We start from the raw sequence: 20,879 nt of genomic DNA, 5'->3' as shown, positions 1-20,879 counted from the left end.
ATGCATTTTTCACAACCGCTTTATAGCATCGACATACGGTGCCGTCTATATCGGCCCTACCCTATCTACAATAGTTAGAACACTTTTTATTATTAACTGCACCTGGGAGGGAGGGAGGGAGGGAGGGAGGACATACTCAAGTGTCCCTACTCTTGAGTAGCATGCATTTTTTCACAACCGCTTTATAGCAATGACATACGGTGCCATCTGCATTGTCCCTACCCTATCTACAATATTTAGGACTCTTTTTATTATGAACCGCACCTAGCCCGTCCACTCACCCCTACTCTGGAGTAACTTGATTTTTTCATGATTGCATTATATCAATGACATACGGTGCCATTTGTATCATCCCTACCCTATCCATAATTAGTTAGGACACACTATCTAGTACATATACTTTTCAAACTATAATATGTTCATTCTTTAAATGTATATTCTTTATATATTTCTATATTATCCCCACTTCAATGTATGTACATGTGAGTTTTTATAATGCTCAGGATATTCTACTGCACCTTGATATTATGGTTCTCCCTCATTAGGGGAGTGTTTATGGGCCACCCACTTGGGGAGATATAAGTTCTTAACACTATAGAAAGATCTTTACTGGAGCAGGAACTTTGTTTATGATGTGCAGTGAGGGTTTTGTGATTTTCTTTTGAATTCATGTAGTTCAGCTAGGGCTCTTTATAGTCGGGTTTCAATTTGTGTGCAGATGCTGAGATTCTCTTTTGAGTTTCATGTGCTTAACATTTTTTGAATAATTTTTAGCTAAAAATATTGGAAATGGTATTTATGCTTACAAGATCACATGGCAGCCGAGTTGTATGCCCTGCTTTGTAGAATGCTCCATCCCTTCTCCATTTGGCCATTGCTGGTGGGCTACATATACTCCTATTTTGATATTGTTTGGAAAACTCCTTTTTTGGGGGGACTTCATTTAATGCATTGTCTGTCGAATGAAATGGTATAAATTTTCAAAACTACCCTGTGATTTGAACTTAAATAAAGCACATGGAAAGGGGGGCAGTGACTTTGGGACATCCCGAATTGGAATAGAGGACCAGAATATGGGATGAATGTGTCACTGTATAAGCTGCCATGTCTGTTATTTGTGTAGATTTTAGGCAATTTAATATATGTATGCATTACTCTGATGTCAGCTTGTTTTGATTATGAGAGGCACTAAGTTGCTTCTAATGTTGGTTTGGTTTTTAATAGCTTCAGATTCTTTCATTGCTTTCTTACTTTTTTCTTTTTTCACATTTAGGCATTTAATCACATGGGATAGCTATAAAAATGTTTTATATGCCTCTTTTTTCCCCCAAGTATATTTTTTTTTTTTGATAAGTAAGAGATAAATTTTATTAATGAAAAAGGCCTAAGCCATGTACACAGGAAGTATACCGCAGATCACCAAAATACATTCTAAGAGCGATGAACTAAAGACAAGAAGTCATGAATATTATCCCCAACTAAGACAATAGCAGAAAACCAAAGCAATAAAGTATTTAAAAAGAAAATCTTCAGCTCCACCACTGTACGTTCCTTGTCTTCAAAACAGCGTGCATTCCTTTCCATCCAAGTACACCACATGATACACAGCGGAATCATCTTCCATACTGCTGCCACTTGATGATCACCCTGCAAATTCCTCCAACAGCCCATCAAATCCACCACCCTCAAAGGCATTACCCAAGCGACATCAACCCTCCGAAAGATCTCATCCCACAACACCCTTGTTACCTCACAATGTAGTAGGAGATGATCCACCGATTCTCCATTCTTTTTGCACATGTAGCACCAATTCATCACCACACATCCTCTCTTCCTCAAATTGTTGGTGGTCAAGATCTTCCCAAGGGCGGCGTTCCAAACAAAAAAAGCAACTTTGGAAGGCACCCGAGATCTCCAGATGTTCTTCCAAGGGAATGGAGTATGGTCATGTGTGATCAAAAGGTTATAATACACCTTAACAGTACATAACTTATGAACCTTAGATCTCCACTTCAAACTATCATGTTGAGCCCTAGCAGTTCCCGAGGAATGTAATAGGCTGAAAAATTCAGTAACCATGTCTAGTTCCCAATCATGAAAATCCCTATAAAACAGAATATTCCACTGATGCGAACCATGAGAAAATAACCGCACATCAGCCACTGAAACCTCCCTATTAGCTGCAATACGACATAATGCCGGAAAAACCCTTTCCAAAGTCTGATCTCCACACCATACATCTTGCCAAAAAAGGATTCAGTTACCCTCATCGGCTTAAAAGCGAATATGATTTTTAAAACATTTCCACCCCTTCCTTATATACTTCCATAACCCCACTCCATACCCCCCCTCACTTCGTTGGAAACCCATCCACCCCATGCAACACCATATCTCGCGTCTACCGTTTCCTTCCACAATGCTCCCCCCTCCCAATGATATCTCCAAAGCCATTTCCCCAATAGTGCTTTATTAAAGGTTCGCAAGTTGCAAACATCCAACCCACCATTCACAATTGGGGCACATATCGTCTTCCAGCTAACTAGGTGGAATTTCTTCTACTCCCCTAAACCTCCCCATAAGAATGCCCTAAACATTTTCTCAATCTTATTTGCCACCCCTGCAGGCATAGGAAAAAGAGATAAGAAATATGTGGGTATGTTAGAGAGTGTGCTCTTAATAAGAGTAAGACGCCCCCCTTTTGATGAATACACCCTTTTCCATCCCGCTAGCCTTTTCTCTATCTTCTCCACCACCCCATCCCAAATAGCTCTATTCTTGAAAGATGCTCCTAACGGAATGCCCAAATATTTCATAGGTAAAGAGGACACCCTTCAATCCAAAAGACTGGCAAGCCTGCTTATATTATGAACCTCACCCACCGGTACCATCTCAGATTTGCTAAGGTTCACCTTAAGCCCTGACACTGCTTCAAAGCAAAGTAACAATGCTCTTAGAGTTTGGACCTGACTACTATCCGCTTCACAAAATACCAGAGTGTCATCTGCAATAAGAAGATGTGAGATAATAAAAGGGCCACCAGAGCCATTTCCCACCTTAAAATCGGATAAAAAACCCCCATCAACAGTAACCTGCACCATCCTACTCAATGCCTCCATAACGATGACAAAAAGGAGAGTAGATAACGGATCTCCCTGTCGCAAACCCCTCGAGCTATCAAAAAAACCAGCAGGAGTGCCATTAACTAAAACTGAGAATCTGGCAGTTGAAATACAATGCCTCATCCATGAAATCCACCTATTTCCAAAGCCACACCTCTCAAGCAGGTACAAGAGGAATTCCCAATTCACATGATCATAAGTCTTCTCCATATCCAGCTTGCATAGAATACTTGGACTTCCCTCCTGCAATCTAGCATCTAAGCTCTCATTTGCTATGAGCACCGAATCAAGAATATGTCTCCCACGAATAAAAGCATTCTGTGGCTTGGATATAATATTTTCCAACACTGGACTAAGCCGGTTAGCAAGAACCTTCGAAATAATCCTGTAAACACTGCTAACCAAACTTATTGGACGAAAATCCTCAATGAGTGAAGCCCCTTGTTTCTTGGGGATGAGGGCATTAAAGCTCGCATTGAGGGATTTTTCAAACTTCTGATAAGTATGGAATTCACTGAACACCTGCAGAACATCCCCTTTCACAACATCCCAACAAGTTTGGAAGAAACCCATTGAGAAACCATCCGGTCCTGGCGCTTTATCTTTAGCCATACCAGTGATGACTTTGAAAATCTCTTCTTCATCAAACGGTCTCTCCATAACACTCACATATTGCGGATCAATTGTTTCAAAAGACAAAGCATCAAGCTTTGGCCTCCAATTTGCCGATTCGGTGAGAAGATTCTCATAATATTGTACAATATGATTTTCTAATTCTGGAGGAGAGGATAACACCTGTGTACCAGAAAGAAGCGACTCAATATTATTATTTCAACGATGTGAGTTAGCCACTTTGTGAAAGAACTTTGTACACCTATCTCCTTCTTTCAACTAAAGAGCCCTGGATTTTTGACGCCATGATATCTCCTCTGACAATAAAACCCTCTCCAACTCTGCCACCACCGTGCCCTTCCTCACTAATACCTCCTCCGATGCATCTCCCAATAACTCTCTACCCTCTAACTCCTGCAATTCCTCCAACAAAGAAGACTTCTGATTGTCTATGTGACCAAAAACTTCCAAGTTTCATTTTTTCAGATCTTGTTTTAGAGCCTTGAGCTTGGCTGCTAGAATGAAGCTTGGTGTGCCACTAAACTGATACGATACCCAACAGGCACGCACCGTGTCTACAAACCCATTCGTTGTTAGCCACATGTTCTCAAACTTGAAGTACCGACGATCCCTATGTATGCCCCCACAATCTAGGATAATGGGAAAATGGTCTGAACTGACTCGAGCTAATCTTTTTTGACTTACTTCTGGATAGTGAGCCTCCCATGGCGGAGAGACCAGGAATCTATCCAACTTCGACCAAGTCCAGCCGTTAGACCATATGTATTCAACCCCCCACCAAGGGCAGGTCCATAAGATCCAGATCAAAAATGAACTCAGAAAAACCCTCCATGGCCCTAGAATGCCGATGATGCCCTGCATGTTCACGAGGAAAACGGGTAATGTTGAAATCACCTCCCATACACCACGGCACATCCCATAATGAGTATATACCCGCCAATTCCTCCCACAACCTACGCCTATCACAATCCCTGTTTGGACCATAACACCCTATAAAAGCCCATTCCCATCCATCACACACATTTTTGAATAAAGTCGAAACAGAGAACTCGCCAACACACTCCTCGATCACCTCGACCACTCTTCTATCCCACATTAATAAAACACCACCTGAAGCTCCCAATGAGGCCAAATAAGACCAACCTACATGCGAACATCCCTATAAGCTACGCACAATATTTCTATCTATTAGACTCAGTTTTGTTTCTTGTAGACATACCACATCACCCTTCCACATCCTCAATAAGATTTTGATACAAAGACGTTTATTACTATCATTGAGTCCCCGTATGTTCCAAGATAAAATCTTGGGCTTCATAAAAAACTTAACTTGCCCCTCCCTTTCGGTCTATCCCTTCCACTACTTCCTTCCTTAACGTCATAATTGATGGAACACGTTAAACGTTTGAGTTTCCTATCCTCTTTTGTGGCGGATTTCGATCGGCTAGCTTCAATAGCCACAACCAGCGCCATAAATTGCTCTTCATAGCCTCCAAAAGAAACCCCAAAAATGTCTTGAAGCTTCTTAAAAATCCAATTAGACGAGCAACTCCCATGATTACTAGGAGGAAGTGTACAAAGTGGAGTAGCTGCCCCCTTCTCACCTACACTGTCCTTGGGAAGCAAAGACAGTTCCGAACCCCCCCCCCCCCCCCCCAAAATAACTAGGTTCATTTCTAGTAGCCTCATTTCCAGAGAAAAAACCTTCCCCTGACTTATGCCCATGAGACACGTCCATTTCCAGTTCCGAGCTCCCCACCACTACCGGATCCTCCATACTCGAAGATCCAAAACCAGGCGAAACAACCTGCACCGGCATGGCCTCTTGGGCTACTACCTCCACACACGGCTCAAACTGGCCACTTCCCAACCCCACTTCAAGAGACAGCGACGGATCAACCTCACACGAAGTCTCCATCGCGTCTAGCTCCAACGCAATCTCACCATCCTCCAACCCATCCCATCGGAATAGCTCAACTGGCACACACCAAGGGGGTCGACGGAGGCCGGTGAAACTTTCTGTGCCGGTGGTGGTGTCGACAAACTATGTGTCGGCTCCCCCGAAGTCTGTTTCGGTCCTTGTCCCGATATTTCGGTGGGAGCCCGATTTAAGACCCTCCATGTCTTGGTTTGACCTGCGCCCCGGCCCAAACCTGGGCCCCACGAACCTGTGTTATGCGGCCCATTCTTCTGGCCCATAACCCGACCCAGAACAGACTGCATCTCTGCCTTACCCTTAACGCACCGTTTCAAATAACCGATTTCCTCTAACACTGAATCCACTTTTTCCTCTAGGCCAACCAGCATCCTCAGAATAATTTCCTCATTCAACCCCAACAGCCCACTGCCATTTCCCTCATGTCTCTGTACAGCCTCTGAGGTGAACACGTCTGACACGGCTTGAGGCACTGCCTTTAGCACCTCACTGTACGATCTATCACCTCCTGCCTTCGATGATGGAGCAACACCACCATCTTCTTTGTTCATCCTCCAGTTACCTGTTTGGACACCAGGAAAAGCTCTGGTTCTCTTCCCCGAAACAAAGGATGCATAGATTTCCATTAAAGCATCACCGAAATTTTTCCACCCTAACCCCCCTTCCTCCCTTCCGGCACAACAATCAAACCTTTCCTCTTATCACGACCAAACTCTGAAAGAGAAATGAAACTTCCATTGTGATTATGTCCCTTCTGCACCATTAGCATCGTGTCTCCTTTTCTACGGGTTCTCAAAAACTCATGAGCACCCCTAAACACTGCACATTCCCTCACCATAGAACTCAGCCACCCCATAGCTTCATAATCTAAAGCTATAAATTTCACACCACGGTGATTACTTTCTATAATTTTCCACCACCTATCATTTTCCTTCCTGAACTGGAAAATCTTCTGGTCAATGAAAACTTCATTACAACACCCCATCTATTTCAACCCACAACGAAAACCCAAAGCTACAATGATACGTTAATCTTCGCAACTAGCAGAAGCCATTAACGAATCACCACCAACATCAGGAAAAACCAAAGGAAAAAAGAAGACAGAGAAAAAAAAAAAAATGAAAAGCTTGTATGGAGAGAAAATATTTAGGAGAGAGAAACAAGCTTACAGCAGGAGTAACTTTATCCCCCCAAGTATATGGGATGTATATGTTTTATATGCCTCCTAGTTTTCAATATTCATAATAATTAATTTTTGTTCCATAAGCATGCTTTTTGGATTTTTTAGTCAAGTTGTTATTAGAATGAGTTGATTGTAGTGAAATGTGCACTTGGGTTCTTAATTATTGTCCTTTGTTCATTTTTCTTTCAGTGTTATGGTTCCTTTTTATTACTATATATATAATTTTGGTGTGTTAGCTGTTGTCCAATTTAAAATTTCTGGGAATGCTTTTCTGTCGACGTCCTATGTACTTGGGTTGTGCCCCTCTGCTTTGAATGACATTACCCTAATCATAAAAGATTTCTTGGAATGCTTTTCTGCTTGCATATTGTCCTGGAGTTGATGTCTGGTCCTTTATAAACATACAACAACATTTATTGTACTGACTGGATGACTGATAGAAGTGTACCACATTATCTTTTTTGTTAATCGTTTTTTAATTTCAGCGTGTTAAGGTCTACCGTTTGAGTGATGATGGTAAATGGGATGACCAAGGAACTGGGCATGTCACTGTTGACTATTTGGAGGTATGTTCACATTTTACTCTCTTTGATGTTGGATGACCTTGACAGATTAATAGATTTGAGAATCGAAACAGTTGTCTTAAGATGACTTAAAACTCTGACTGATTACCCAAAACCTTTCATGCTTTTTGATTTTATGCATGTTATATCACAGCAATCAGAAGAGCTAGGTTTGTTTGTCATTGATGAAGAAGACCATGAGACATTACTTTTACATCGTATTAGCTCAGATGACATTTACAGAAAGCAAGAAGGTATCATGAATTGATTTTGTTTTCTTTCAGTTTTGCTAATGTGTTATGCCAAGTGCCTTAAATGTTGGGATATCATATGACTTTATTATTTTCAGATACGATTATCTCGTGGAGAGATCCAGAATATTCTACGGAATTAGCACTAAGCTTTCAAGAGACTACAGGGTGTTCTTACATATGGTAACACCAATATATTTATTCTGTTCATTACTTTGTCCTTGTTTTTCATGTAGAACTTTCTGCTTCAGCCATCATTTGATGCCTACCAAATATCATGCATGTTTTATTTAGGGACCATATTTGCACCGTGCAAAGGAATCTGCATTTCAATCCTCTTAACAGTAAGTATTTTCAATATTCAGAATTTTGACTATACTGAAGCTGGTTATTACCGTTATTTCTACATGAACAAGGCATTAGGTGCATCTGGGGTTTCACAGGGTAATTATTATATGACAACTTCTCCATTTGCTCTAGATTATCTCATCTTACTTTTCCCGTGACCTTATGTTTTGTTTTTATAGTATTTTTTATACGTGTTTTTATAGTGAAGTGGGTTTGTCTAGTTGTGAGAGGGTAGCTTGTGGAATGGTTTTTTTGAGGGTAGCTTGTGGAATGATTTTTTTTCTTTAGATGGGTAAGAGTGTAGCTTTTCGCTGTAGGAGGGGTACTCTATGTTTCATCTGACAGCCAGCCGATTGACCCTAAACTTGGTGCTTACTTTAGGTAACTTTTGCAATGAGATATAAACTATTGAAGGTGCTGAAACTAAAAACGGAATCCTCGGTGTAGTCATACGGGAGTTAAAAGTCTGATTTCTACTTGAACTTGGAATGGAGTCTATTGTTTGAAGTTTATTAGTTCCTTTTTTTATTTGATCGGTAAACAAAATTTCATTGAAAATATCAATAGGAAAAAGCCCAAGTACACGAGATATTTACAAGAGCATCACCTTTGCTTGATAATCTAGCGACATTCCTTTTTTATTTTATACCTATTTTATAAGCAGGATAATGATTTTTTAAGACTAGAAAAAAGTTATTTCCCCTCGGAAGTATACAAGTAATCTACCTAACTGTAGAAAGGAAACATAGGTATGAAATCTAGAAAAGGTGGAAACAGAAAAGGCTACATCATTTTGGACTACTGTACAACGAAATAGGGTGTTAAGAAAGGATGTCTTGAGATTCAACAATGACTTTTTGTAATCCTCAAAGCGGCGCTCAAAAAGGTTGTTAGCCAAGTACACATGACATACACAAGATACACCCAAATGGAAAAAAGAGAAAAAGGGGGAAAATCCTGAAAACCAGGAATATAGAAACAATCTATGGGCAGCCATTCAATTACAAAAGCTTTGGAAGAAAAAGGCCTTAAGAGCCACCACTGAGTTCTCAAAATCTTCTAAGATATGTACATTTTCATTTTTCTCCAATACATCACATTAGGCAACATGGAATCAGTTTCTGTAAAGCTTCACTATGGTGACTACCAAACTGTCCTTTCCAGCATGCTACGAGATCCACCACTTGATGAGGCCTGTCAATCTACCCCAAAGAGACTATTGAGAGGGTTCAACAAAATGTTAGCTAGCACACAATGAAGCAAGGGATGGTCTCCTTTTCTCCTACACACACAACACCAAATACACTACCATTGTTTGCCACTTAAATTATCCACAGTATCTTCCCTAAGGCAGCTGACCAAACAAAAAAACCACTCACTAGGGGCCCTATACCTCCAAATACTTTTCTAAGGAATAGTAGAGCTAGCATGTGGATAAATGGCCTTGTGGAACGATTTGACTTCAAATGCCCCTTCCCCCCCCCCCCCCCCCCCCCCCCAAAGCTTGTCTTGACCACCCTCTCAACTTGTTAAAATATAACTGATAAAAAAAACAAACTGGAGAGATCCACCTCAATTATGTGTCACCTTGATGAAAGATATTCCTTTAATGAGAATACTCAGAAGGATGCATCCATTTATCAAGCAATGCTAAATAACTCTGAAAATGTTTTCTTGAGAGACTGATTTCCACACCATACATCTTGCGAAAATGAGTGAACACCATCTCCCACCTGAAACCTGGTTAAGTTGAAGATTTCGTTCCAACCACTTGAAATCTTGTAGCATTCACATTGCTAGAATGCCCCCGCCATGATGAACTGCCATATTTGGTATCTAGTACCAACCTCCAAATACTCTATTATTATTTTTTTTGATCGATAAATAAGATTTTATTGATCGTAGGAATAGGCAAAAGCTCAAGTACATGGGTCATATACAAGAGCAACACCTAGGAGTGATGTTCTAGTGATACAAGAAATTCATGGATGTTCATGCCATTAAAATCTATTGCGATCGACCATTGGAACGAGGTGTTAAAAAAGAAGGTTCTAAGTTCATCCAATGATCGTTCTCAATCTTTGAAGCTTCGCTCATTCCTCTCCCTCCAAAGACACCACCATAGGCAGATCGAACCATCTTCTAAACTGCAACAATCTGAGAAGTGCCTTGGAGACCTCTCCATGAAGCTAAGAGGTCGATCACCCTTCTTGGCATCACACAAGCTACGCCCACCCTTGCAAAAAAGTCAATTCTTCAAAGTCGTGGCAATCTCACAATGAATTAATAGATAATCGGCGGATTCTACGCTCTTTTTACACAAACAACACCAATCCAAGACTATGATTCGCCGTTTCCTTATGTTGTTGGTAGTGAGAATCTTGCCCAAAGAAGCTGTCCATACGAAAAAGGATGCCTTTAAGAGAGCTTTTGTCTTCCAAATGCTCTTCCACGGAAATGGATTTACATTACACTTAGAGATGGATTGGTAGAAAGAGCGTACTGTGAACTTTCCTTTCGCCGAGGATCGCCAAATGCTTGTCTTCACCTCCCCCCTCATAAGAACAAAATATATTAGATTGTAAAGCTGCGTTTGGATGTTGAAATGAGTTGAATTGAGTTGAGTTGAGATGATAAAATATTGTTAGAATATTATTTTTTAATAATATTATTATTTTGGGATTTGAAAGTTGTAATGATGAGTTGAGATGAGTTGGGAGGAGTTGAAGATCTAAACGTACCCTAAAAATTAGAAATTGATTCAACTTCCCAATCATGGACAGCTCTAAGAAATGTTATTCCATTGGGGAGTACTATTAGATTGGTCAAAGAAGTTGTGATAGGCTTCCTTAAGTGCCCTGTCACCACACCATATGTTATGCTAGAATTTGTTTCAGGACCCGTCACCCCCCTCAAAACGGGGTAAATCTCGAAAATTCAGTCCATCCATATTGAATGTGCTTCCAAAGCCCCACCCTATAGGATCCACTCACCTCGGTCGAGCACCAACCTCCCCATGTCTACCATACTTTGAGTCTAAAACTGTTCTCCACAAAGCTCCATGTTCTATGGGATACCTCCATAGCCATTTGCCCAACAACGTTTTATTAAAAAGCTGCAAATTGCGGAAACCCAAACTTCCTTTGGAAATTGGGGAACCAACGGTGGCCTATTTTTACAAATGAAATGAACACATCGTTCATCCCTCCCCATAGAAAATCCCATTGTATTTTCTTCACGCGGTGAGCCACCTTTGATGGAAGCGGAAATAAAGAGAGGAAATAAGTCGGTAGGTTGGAGAGGGCACTTTTGAAAAGTGTAACTCTGCCACCTTTGGATCAGTACATCTGTTTCCAACTAGCAAGTTTCCGCTCCATCTTTTCTAGTACATCATTCCAAATGGATATCGATTTGTAATGAGCACCCAAAGATGAAATATCTTACATCCCAAAATAGTAGCCATACTATCCACATTATGCACATGCCCCACCAGAATGACCTCTGATTTGCCCATGTTCACCGTCAAACCGGAAACGACTTCGAAGCATAGAAGGAGAGCCCTTAATGAACACATATGATCTTGGCTGGCCTCACAAAATAATAGGATATCATTGGCAAATAAGAGATGAGAAATAGTGGGTGAGCCAGTATTTGCCTCCGCCACTGTAAAGCCGGATATAAAACCACCCACCATCACCCCATCGATCATTTTGCTCAATGCTTCCATTACGAAAACAAATAGTGATGGAGATAAGGGATCCCCCTGTCTCAATCCCGATGAGCTCTGAAAGAACCGCTTGTTATGCTGTTAATCAAGATAGAGAAACGTACCGTAGAGATGCAATGTTTAATCCATGAGCACCAATTCACCTCGAAATCACATCTCTTGAGCATATAGAGTAAGAAGCTCCAATTGACTTGATCATAGGCATTCTCCATGTCTAGTTTGCAAAGAAGCCCCGACTCTCCTGACTTGAATCTACTATCCAGACATTTGTTGGCAATAAGCACCGCATCAAGTATTTGCCTCCCCTTCATGAGGGCATTTTGGGGCATTGATATTACTTTCCCCACACCATGCTTAACTTGTTCGCCAAGACTTTTGAGATGATTTTATACATCTCACTCGCCAAGCTAATAGGGCGATAATCCTTAACCTCAACCACCACTGATTTTTTTGGAATGAGGGCAATGAAAGTTGCATTAAGACTTTTTTTGAACCTTTCATTTTCATGGAATTCTTGAAAGACCCCCTGTTATCACCCTTAATCATTTCCCAACAAGACTGAAAGAGCGCCATAGTGAAGCCATCCGGACCTGGAGATTTATCCCCTGCCATGCCTTTTAACACTTTCCGAACCTCCATTTCCTCAAAAGGCTTCTCGAGCCATCCTTTTACTAGTGGGTCGATAGTATCAAAGGTAAGTCCGTCTAATCTCAGTTTCCAAGAAAATTGTTCCAAAAGCAAATTCTCATAGTAGTTGACAATATAATCCCTGATCTCAGTTTGGTTAGAGATATTCACCCCATCTGCCAACAGGGAATCAATGGCGTTGTTCCTCCTATGTTAGTTAGCCACTCGATGGAAGAACTTGGTACATTTATCCCCCTCTTTCTATAGACACTTTAGTTTTGCGAGCCCTTTCCACTTCTGACATTTTCCGTACCTCTAGTATGTTCTCCATACCCTTAAGTTCCTCCAAGAGTAGTTTCTTCTGGCCTTCCACATTTCCAAATACCTATTTGTTCTAACTCTTCAAAACTTTTTTTTAAGTGCTTTCAATTTACATGCCGGAATATAACTTGGAGTTCCTTGGAATTGATAGGTAGTCCTCCATTGTCGAACTCGGTTGATAAAGCCCTTAGATTTCAGCCCTGTGTTCTCTAATTTGAAGAACCTTGGACCTCCGTGTATTCCTCCACAATCAAGAAGGATGAGAAAGTGGTTTGAGCATTGTCGGGGAAGATGCTTTTGAATGAGGTTTGGAAAATGTGTTTCCCAATCCGAGGAAACCAAGAATCTATCGATTCTCGACCAAGAAGATTCTTCACGGTTGCTCAACTAAGTGAATGAACCATCTGCAAGAGGGATATCTAATAGATCTGGATTAGAAATGAAGTTGATTAGAAATGAAGTTAGAAAAGTCTACCAACACTGAGTTGTAGTTGGAACCACCCGATCTTTCACTCGGGAAACGAGTGACATTAAAATCACCTCCAATATACCAAGGCATATCCCAGATCTACATGGCCCGACCAACTCACCCCATAATGGTCTTCTTGCTTGCTTTATATTAGGATTGTAGACACCTGTGAAGGCCCACCAGAAGCCATCCTTTAACATTTTTAAACGAGCAAGCCACTGTGAAATCCCCCATGCCATCCTCCACCTCTTCCGCCACCTGTTTATCCCACATCACTATAATGGCCCCCGATGCTCCATGGGAGGGTAGATAATGGCAACTCACCTAATTACACGCCCATAAACTCCTAATGATGCTTAAAGAGATAAACTCCAATTTCATTTCTTGTAAACATATAATGTCACCTCGCCACATTCGTAGTTGATTTTGGATTGTGAGGCGCTTCTCCTTCTCATTTAGCCCCCTTACATTCCAAGAAATGATTTTTGACTTCATTGTACAACTTCCTTTGCCCTTCCCTTCACTCTCCCACGGTTCGAATTCCTTTCACTTGCCGCATTGTTAACTGTCCAGTTAAGTTGTTTGAGCTCCCTAGCCTGTCTTTGTCTAGCCTCAATAGTTGCAAGTAAGGCAATAAATTGATCTTCAAAACCATTACATACAATCCCAACACAGCACTGGGTCTACTTATTTTTATGGAGAACCCATTTCGAAGCCTGGGTTTTAATTGGGTGACGGAGTTCAATGGGTTAGGTGCCTCCCAGAACTCTTCATTGCCGCCTAGAGGACTGGACAACTTGGAACAAGACCCCCCTGCCAATACTCCCTCACATCCCCATCTAAGTGGTACAAAACCATAGCACCCTTGGAAGATTTGGCCCCTGTAGTGATCATTTCGCGGTCTGTGGCATGGGAGACCATGCCAGAGCCAGAGCCCACCTCCAGTGGAAGTTTTGGCCCACTTTGAGGAGACACAGGTGGGGCCGAGATAGAATTCGGTATGATATTCTAGCTCTGAGATAGACACAACATCCTCAAGTGTTGCCGGTGCCGTCGCCTCCACAGCGGTGACTGTGATGTTGACCGCTGGACCTCCCACGTCTGTTGACCCACTCTAACGAAACAGAGGTGGGACCACACCAACAGTCCCCATGATTTTGGCTACATTCTGTAGCTCTGAGACTTTCTTGAGTATTGCTGGCCCCATCGCCACCTCAATGGTGGTCAGGATGTCGTCCATCGAGTCATCGATATCTGTTGACCCAGTCTGTGCTGTCTTCGTTCGATAGTTGCTAGTCGGTTCTAGAGGCTGGGTTGATAGATGGGCTTGGGCTTGGGCTGTTTTTAGCTCGCCAATATTGGGTTGCAGGCAAAGCCTTATGGGCTGGGCTCTTTCCTTTTACGGCCCGTGAGGTATGAGCCCCACAAGTTCTTATTTCTCCCTTACACCATCAACAACCCATGGATGCTTCTGAGCTAGCCCAAAACTTTGGTTGATCCTCTGAATAAAGCTATTTACCGTCTCCCTCAAGTCGATTATCTCCCTTTTTTATATGTAAAAGTAAAATTTTATTGATGGTAAAAGACAACCCAAGTACACGAGTATACATCGAACATGCCTAATTACAACTAAGCACTTGTGAGAGATACAAGCAAGTCATGGCAATTGTCCTCATTACAAACAATGGCCGAAGCCCAAGAGAGTAAAGTGTTGTAAAAAATTATCTTCAGCTCATCCAAAGAACGCTCCATGTCTTCAAATCATCTCTTGCTTCTCTCCATCCACAAACACCATATAATACCATGAGGTATCATTCTCCACACAACAACAATGTGGACGTTTCCCTTAATACCTGTCTGACACTTCAAAATATTTATAACTCTTCCAGACATAACCCATGCGACCCCAGTCCGATTAAGGATCTCTTTCCATAAACACCGGGCCACTTTGCAATGTAACAAAAGATGATCCACAACCCCAAGGGGTTGGCCTAAGTGGTGAAGGCCTTGGTCTTGGGGTATCACTTCCTTCAAAGTCCAAGGTTCAACACCTCATGGGTGCAAACAATCATTTGGGGCCACACCTCCTGATGAATAGCCGGCGATTTAACCAGTTCCGTGTAGGAAAACTTCCGAGGGTGTGGTGCACGGGACCGGGGTTTATTTTGCAGGGGTGTGTCCGAAGGGCCCTGCCTTGGAGAGATTCCCCGACACCAAAAAAAAAAAAAAAAAACTGAAGATGATCCACCAAGTCTTTCTTGCACAAAAAGCACCAATCTATAATGATAAGACCACGTTTCCTCAAATTATCAGAGGTGAGAATTCTCTCAAGAGATGCAGTCCATGTTTCCTCATATGTTTCCTCAAAAGGTTGATTATCTCCCTTCTAAGTCTATTTAAAGTCATCTGCTCCATGCCCAAGGAGCAGAACGTCCCCCTCCCTTGTGTAAGTGCTGTCGGCTGGCAATGTGTCTGACCAATGTGTCCGGCACGCCTTTACAACGGAAACACCATGCCTCTATGATGTTTCAAGATTGCCCTTCCTGCCCTTCAACGACTGCCCATGTCTTCTTGGTGCTTCCTCCGGCCTACAGTGCACTCCTCCAATGGCAAAACCATTGCATGGAGTCAAGACAGCCTCTGCGTACGATTTAACTAGGCCTTTTTCCAAGTCTTTCTGTTGGGTGGTTCTAGTCCCTTTCGATAAATTCTTCCCAGATGTTCCCACGCTGTCAAGCACCTCGTGTAGCTCCATCGCATTTTTCCCAGCCCCTCCTTTCAATTTATTCAGGGATGACGAGGCTTCTTCTTCCACGCCCTCTATATTCCACTAACATCAAGAATCTTCCATAAGCATTAGAAGATCTTTGTGCAATGAAAGCACAACGGCTTACAGGGGGAGCTTTGTAAAACTCCTTTTTTCCAGCTGAGCAAGCACACTCCTTTTTTCCAACATCTGCACCAGCCATTCCAAAACCAACTCTTTCACCACCTTTCTACCTCGCACTACAATACGCATCAATCAACTTCCTTCCATAGAGAGCTCAAAAACTTTATTTTCAATAAGGATCAGTTTTGAGTAACCCATCTTTACTGTTAACGGCAAACAATAACCACTTTCCCAAGAGACTTATTGAAGAAAAGTAATTTTGGACACCCAAACCTCTATCAAAGACAGACAAGCACACCTTGACCAATGTTTTTTTTTTTTTTTTTTTTTTTTTTTTTTTTTTTTTTTTTTTAAATGTCGGGAAACCTTTCCAAGGCAAGGCTCTTTGGACCCACCCCTGCAAAGTAAATCCCGGTCCCGTGCACTGCACCCTCTGAAGTTTCCCTACACGGAACTGGTTAAATTGCTGGCTTTACCAGGGGTTGTGGCTCCAAAGGATTGTTTGCACCCATGAGGTGTTGAACCTTGGACCTTAAAGGGAGTGATACCCCAAGACCAATGCCTTCACCACTGTATCGGATGAAACTTCAAGACAACTTGTCTCGCATACCACCCTTCACAAGAGTTATTGGTTGAAGCTGTTAGCTTAGGACTGGGGAAAATGTCTAGGGAGAGTGATCTTGATCCTTGGTTGCAGGCCCTGCTGGTTTTTCTCGTATTTGAACCATTAACTGGTTATGGAAGTGTTTATAAAAGAAAACTTAGTTTAGTTAGAAAGCTGAAAAAGTCGGCATAAATGCCCTTTTTGCAAAGTGCTATGCCACACTATATACGGGCATCTATAGCACTCTGTTGTATTCTGGTGTGCGTACTTTGAAACATGAATTTTTCATGTTTGCCAACTTTTCATGAATTTTTCTATACATTTTACAAGTTGACCAACCTTTTACTTTTGTTGTTTTGAATATGTTAGTTGATCTTATTTAGAGATGTGTGCAATGTCTGTAAGTATAACTGAGCTCAAGAAGAATGAAGTTGGAAGGCAGCTGAAAGAGATACACATGAATAATCTGAAGTGGTCAATAATATAGTAGCAATCTCTTATTTGTGGAAGCAAAACCTTTAACCTATTCTGTAATGTTGAGGAGATTTATTATTCTGTAATGCATTGTGCCATAACCACTTCACCAAAAGTTTCTGATCTGTAATAAGGTGCAAAGCTTTTTTTGGTAAAAAAATCTGTAACATCAGTAGGAAACACCAACAGCTAATATGAACACTTGGATAACCACAATGCCAGACTCCATCTTGGACCCTGTAAAATATACTTTCCCATTTTTCTTCTCTTGGATTGATCACAGCTCCAGAAATTGATAGCTTTTATAAATATAGGAACTAGATAAATTAATGGTTCGAATTGAGTTTGCAAAGGTATACTTCTCTGCAGTTAAATTGAAATCACTTATAAAAAGAATTGCAAAGAATATTGTATATTAATCTTTCTTATATCCATGGTGAGAAATTTTGACCATAGAGGTGGCATAATTAAAGAATCAAGTTTCTGGAGGGAATATAAGATGTATGTCAAAGATGAGGAAATAAATCATTTTATGATCGAGGGGTCTTTCTCATTGAGAACAAGTTCAAATGATTAGGGGAATATCCTCTGATCCATCCATTAGAATTTTCTATTCATTCTTTTATATTTCTTATTCTAGATTACATTTGCAGGGTTCTATTTGGCATGGACTATTACTTATGCTCTCTTTGGTGATGTATGCAGATGAGACATTTCACAGTGTTAATAGTGAGCTGAGGAAGTTGCCTGCAGTTGAGCTATCCACTCTTCCTTTAATACTTAAGGTTAAAAAAGATGCTCTAGTTCTATCTTATTTTATTGTCTGTTTTAAGTTTCATACTCATTCCTTATTCTTTTTTGGCAATTGAGGATGATGTGAGTAAGCTTCGCTAGCTTGCATATGACTTTATCTTGATATCGGTGGCATTTAATTCTGGTCTTGGTCTCTCTCTCTCTCCCTCTCCCCCCCCCCCCCCCCCCCCCCCCCCCTCTCCCCCCTTTCTTTAAATCTTAATTTTCTGGTTACTTATTCCTTATATATTAATTAGCTAGTTTTAAGTTTAAAATAAAATGATTACTTGTATGAGGCAAGTTGCTTAACAAGGAAAACTTATTTGTTTCTGTAACACGCTCTCCATTCTATTTAGTTTGTAATTGGGTGGCTTGAATAGCATATGAAAACTGCTATTCCGCAGCCAAGGATCGACATATTCCCTCATGGCCAAATTTGCTGGGGTAGCCCAGAAAAAGAAGGAAAAAAAGGCTGCTCTGAAGAGGTGCCCCAAGTCTCTTTGGCTGTATAGGTAGCATGTTTTTTGTTACATCTGCCACAAAGTTTAGGCTGCCAACTGTCAGAGATCTGACTCATCTTTATCTTTTTATGTATGCAACTTTTTTCTCCCAGTTAAAAGGCTCAGTCTCAACTCAATTAAGCAAAACCAACTTTATCCTTAAGTAGGTTTTTTGTGTTGGTACTGTGGTTTTATTGACCTTCTCTTTATTAACATTACTTTACACGTCATTGATTCAAAATTTGGTGGGGTTTGGGGTGGGGCTTTGGAAACATATTAGTAGATGATAGGAAACTTTCTCTTGATAAACTCGGTTTGAGGTGGGCAATGAATCTCGAATCAAGTTTTGGCATGACCTATGGTGTGGTGATAATGCCTTCAAGGAAGCTTTTCCGGGAATTTATGGACTTGCAAGGTCGCAGGAAGCCTCAGTTGCTGATCTTTTAGCACTGTCCGGTGGTGTTCCTCAATGGAATGTCACTTTCTTTAGAGCTGCACAAGATTGAGAAGTTGAGGCATTCACTAACTTCTACAACCTTGTTTATTCTACTAGAGTGAGGATGGGAGAGGCAGATAGGATCATTTGGAGTCCGTTGAAGAAAGGGAAGTTTTCTATTTGTTCATTCAATCAGTCTCTTATAATGAACAACACCATTTCATTCCCATGGAAGAGTGTTTAGAAGACTAAGGCAACTTTGAAAGCAGCTTTCTTTGTATGGACAGCTTGCTTGGGGAAGATCCTCACATTAGACAGCCTACGAAAACGCTGGATCATCATAGTGGAGTGGTGTTGCATGTGCAAAAAGAATGGGGAGACCGTGGGTCATTTACTCCTCCATTGTGAGGTGGCCATGACCTTTTGGAATGAATTCTTTGTTACGATGGGGGGTAGCGTGGGTGATGCCAAGAAAGGCAGTTGGTTTTCTAGCAAGTTGGAGGGGCTTGCGTGGCGACTTGCAAATCTCAGCCATATGGAAGATGGTCTCTCCATTTGCCTATGGTGGTGTCTTTGGAGGGAGAGCAACGATAGAAGCTTTGAAGATCGCGAGCAGTCCATGGTTGAGCTTAGAGTTTTATTTTTAAACACTTGTTCCATTGGTCAATTGTATTAGACTTCAATGGTCTAAATATCCATGATTTCCTTGTATCCCTAGTCACTCACACTTAAGTGTTGCTCTTGTATACATTCTGTGTACTTGGGCTATGCCTAGTCCTCATTAATAAAATTCATATTTACTGTTAATAAAAAAATTTACACGTCAAATCTAGTCTAATACTTCTGCACAACACATGTTAGAAATGTTAATGTGCTTTGGTTGTGTTGTTATGTGCACAATTATTTATGTATAGTTTGGTAGCACAAGTATTTAGAATGAATTTTTGCTGGATCCTTTTCTTTTCATTGTAGCATCAATTTCTTGTTTGATGTACTTATAAAAAAAAAAAAAAAAAAAAATTCTTGCTTGCATATTTCTTTAAAAATGCTTACTTGTCCACCTACTTGTAGAAGCATTGAATAGAACTCTTTTTTTTTTTTTTAATTTTTATCGTTAAACAAAATGTGATTAATCATAAGAAAGCCCAAGTATACGGGACATATACAAGAGCATTGCCTGAGCGTGCTAGTTTAGTGATACGAAAGCATTGAATAAAACTAACCAATCTTTGTTTTGCAGACTGTGGTTGAGAGTGGCATTGCTGATCAGATGCGGCTGACAGAGCTAATTTTGAATGATGTGAGTGTTGTATCATCTTCTTGTAGGTAGTGTGATCTTGCCCATTTAAGTTGGTCCCAATGTGTATTTTTAACTAAGCATCTTGATCAACTGTACATGTTAAAGGCAAGTCAGTTATAGTCTTTTCATTTCCATTGATGTCATATCTTAGTTCCATAACGAGCTTTTAATTACAATCCATATTTTATGCATGTCATCATTCAGGCCTTGTACTTTGACCATATTTTCCTAATCTAGAAAATTATCTTCCTTTATTAGTTTGTAGAAGGTGCACTTTTCAAATTTCTTCTTGATCATTTTTAATATTTTTTTTTTGATACAGCAAGAATTTTTCCGAAAGCTGATGGATCTGTTTATAGTCTGTGAAGACTTGGAAAACATTGATGGGCTTCACATGATATACAAAATAGTCAAAGGGATTAGTAAGTAATGCTTTTGATTCCACCATTATGTCCTTGTTATGTGCTATTTAAACATATATCCTTTGTCTGTACTGACTGACTTGTGTCTGGTCATTTGTAGTTTTGCTCAATAGTCCTCAGATCTTTGAGAAGATATTTGGTGACGAATTGATCATGGAGATTATTGGTTCATTGGAGTGTAAGTTTCATTGCTGGTTTATAATAGTTTATGGTATTGTTTCACGTTAGTATAAATGATCAATATTTAAGCTTTGTAGTTTAGTTGTTACTGTTATTTAATTGAT

The 20,879-nt window shown here is 40.7% G+C and overlaps 2 protein-coding genes across 2 annotated transcripts in view; one reads left to right on the top strand and one right to left on the bottom strand.

Moving 5' to 3' along the window:
• LOC121265472 (serine/threonine-protein phosphatase 4 regulatory subunit 3-like) overlaps positions 1 to 20,879 on the top strand; it is a 34,910-nt gene that overhangs the window by 2,013 nt on the left and 12,018 nt on the right. The window contains 8 exon segments of the mRNA XM_041169149.1: positions 7,357 to 7,437; positions 7,589 to 7,688; positions 7,784 to 7,868; positions 7,980 to 8,029; positions 17,851 to 17,930; positions 20,114 to 20,173; positions 20,496 to 20,595; positions 20,696 to 20,773. Coding sequence (XP_041025083.1) covers positions 7,357 to 7,437; positions 7,589 to 7,688; positions 7,784 to 7,868; positions 7,980 to 8,029; positions 17,851 to 17,930; positions 20,114 to 20,173; positions 20,496 to 20,595; positions 20,696 to 20,773 — 634 coding nt within the window.
• On the bottom strand, positions 5,432 to 6,822 carry LOC121265559. Its single transcript, XM_041169263.1, has 2 exons — positions 5,512 to 6,822; positions 5,432 to 5,466 (listed from the first exon to the last, which is right to left on the bottom strand). Exon 1 carries the CDS (start codon positions 6,312 to 6,314, stop codon positions 5,676 to 5,678), a length of 639 nt encoding a protein of 212 aa, XP_041025197.1. The 5' UTR covers positions 6,315 to 6,822; the 3' UTR covers positions 5,432 to 5,466; positions 5,512 to 5,675.

Source organism: Juglans microcarpa x Juglans regia, chromosome 1D (assembly GCF_004785595.1).
Source record: "Juglans microcarpa x Juglans regia isolate MS1-56 chromosome 1D, Jm3101_v1.0, whole genome shotgun sequence".
Lineage (NCBI taxonomy): Eukaryota > Viridiplantae > Streptophyta > Magnoliopsida > Fagales > Juglandaceae > Juglans > Juglans microcarpa x Juglans regia.
The sequence above is the reverse complement of the archived record's forward strand: the minus strand, read 5'-3'. Positions and strand labels throughout refer to the sequence as shown.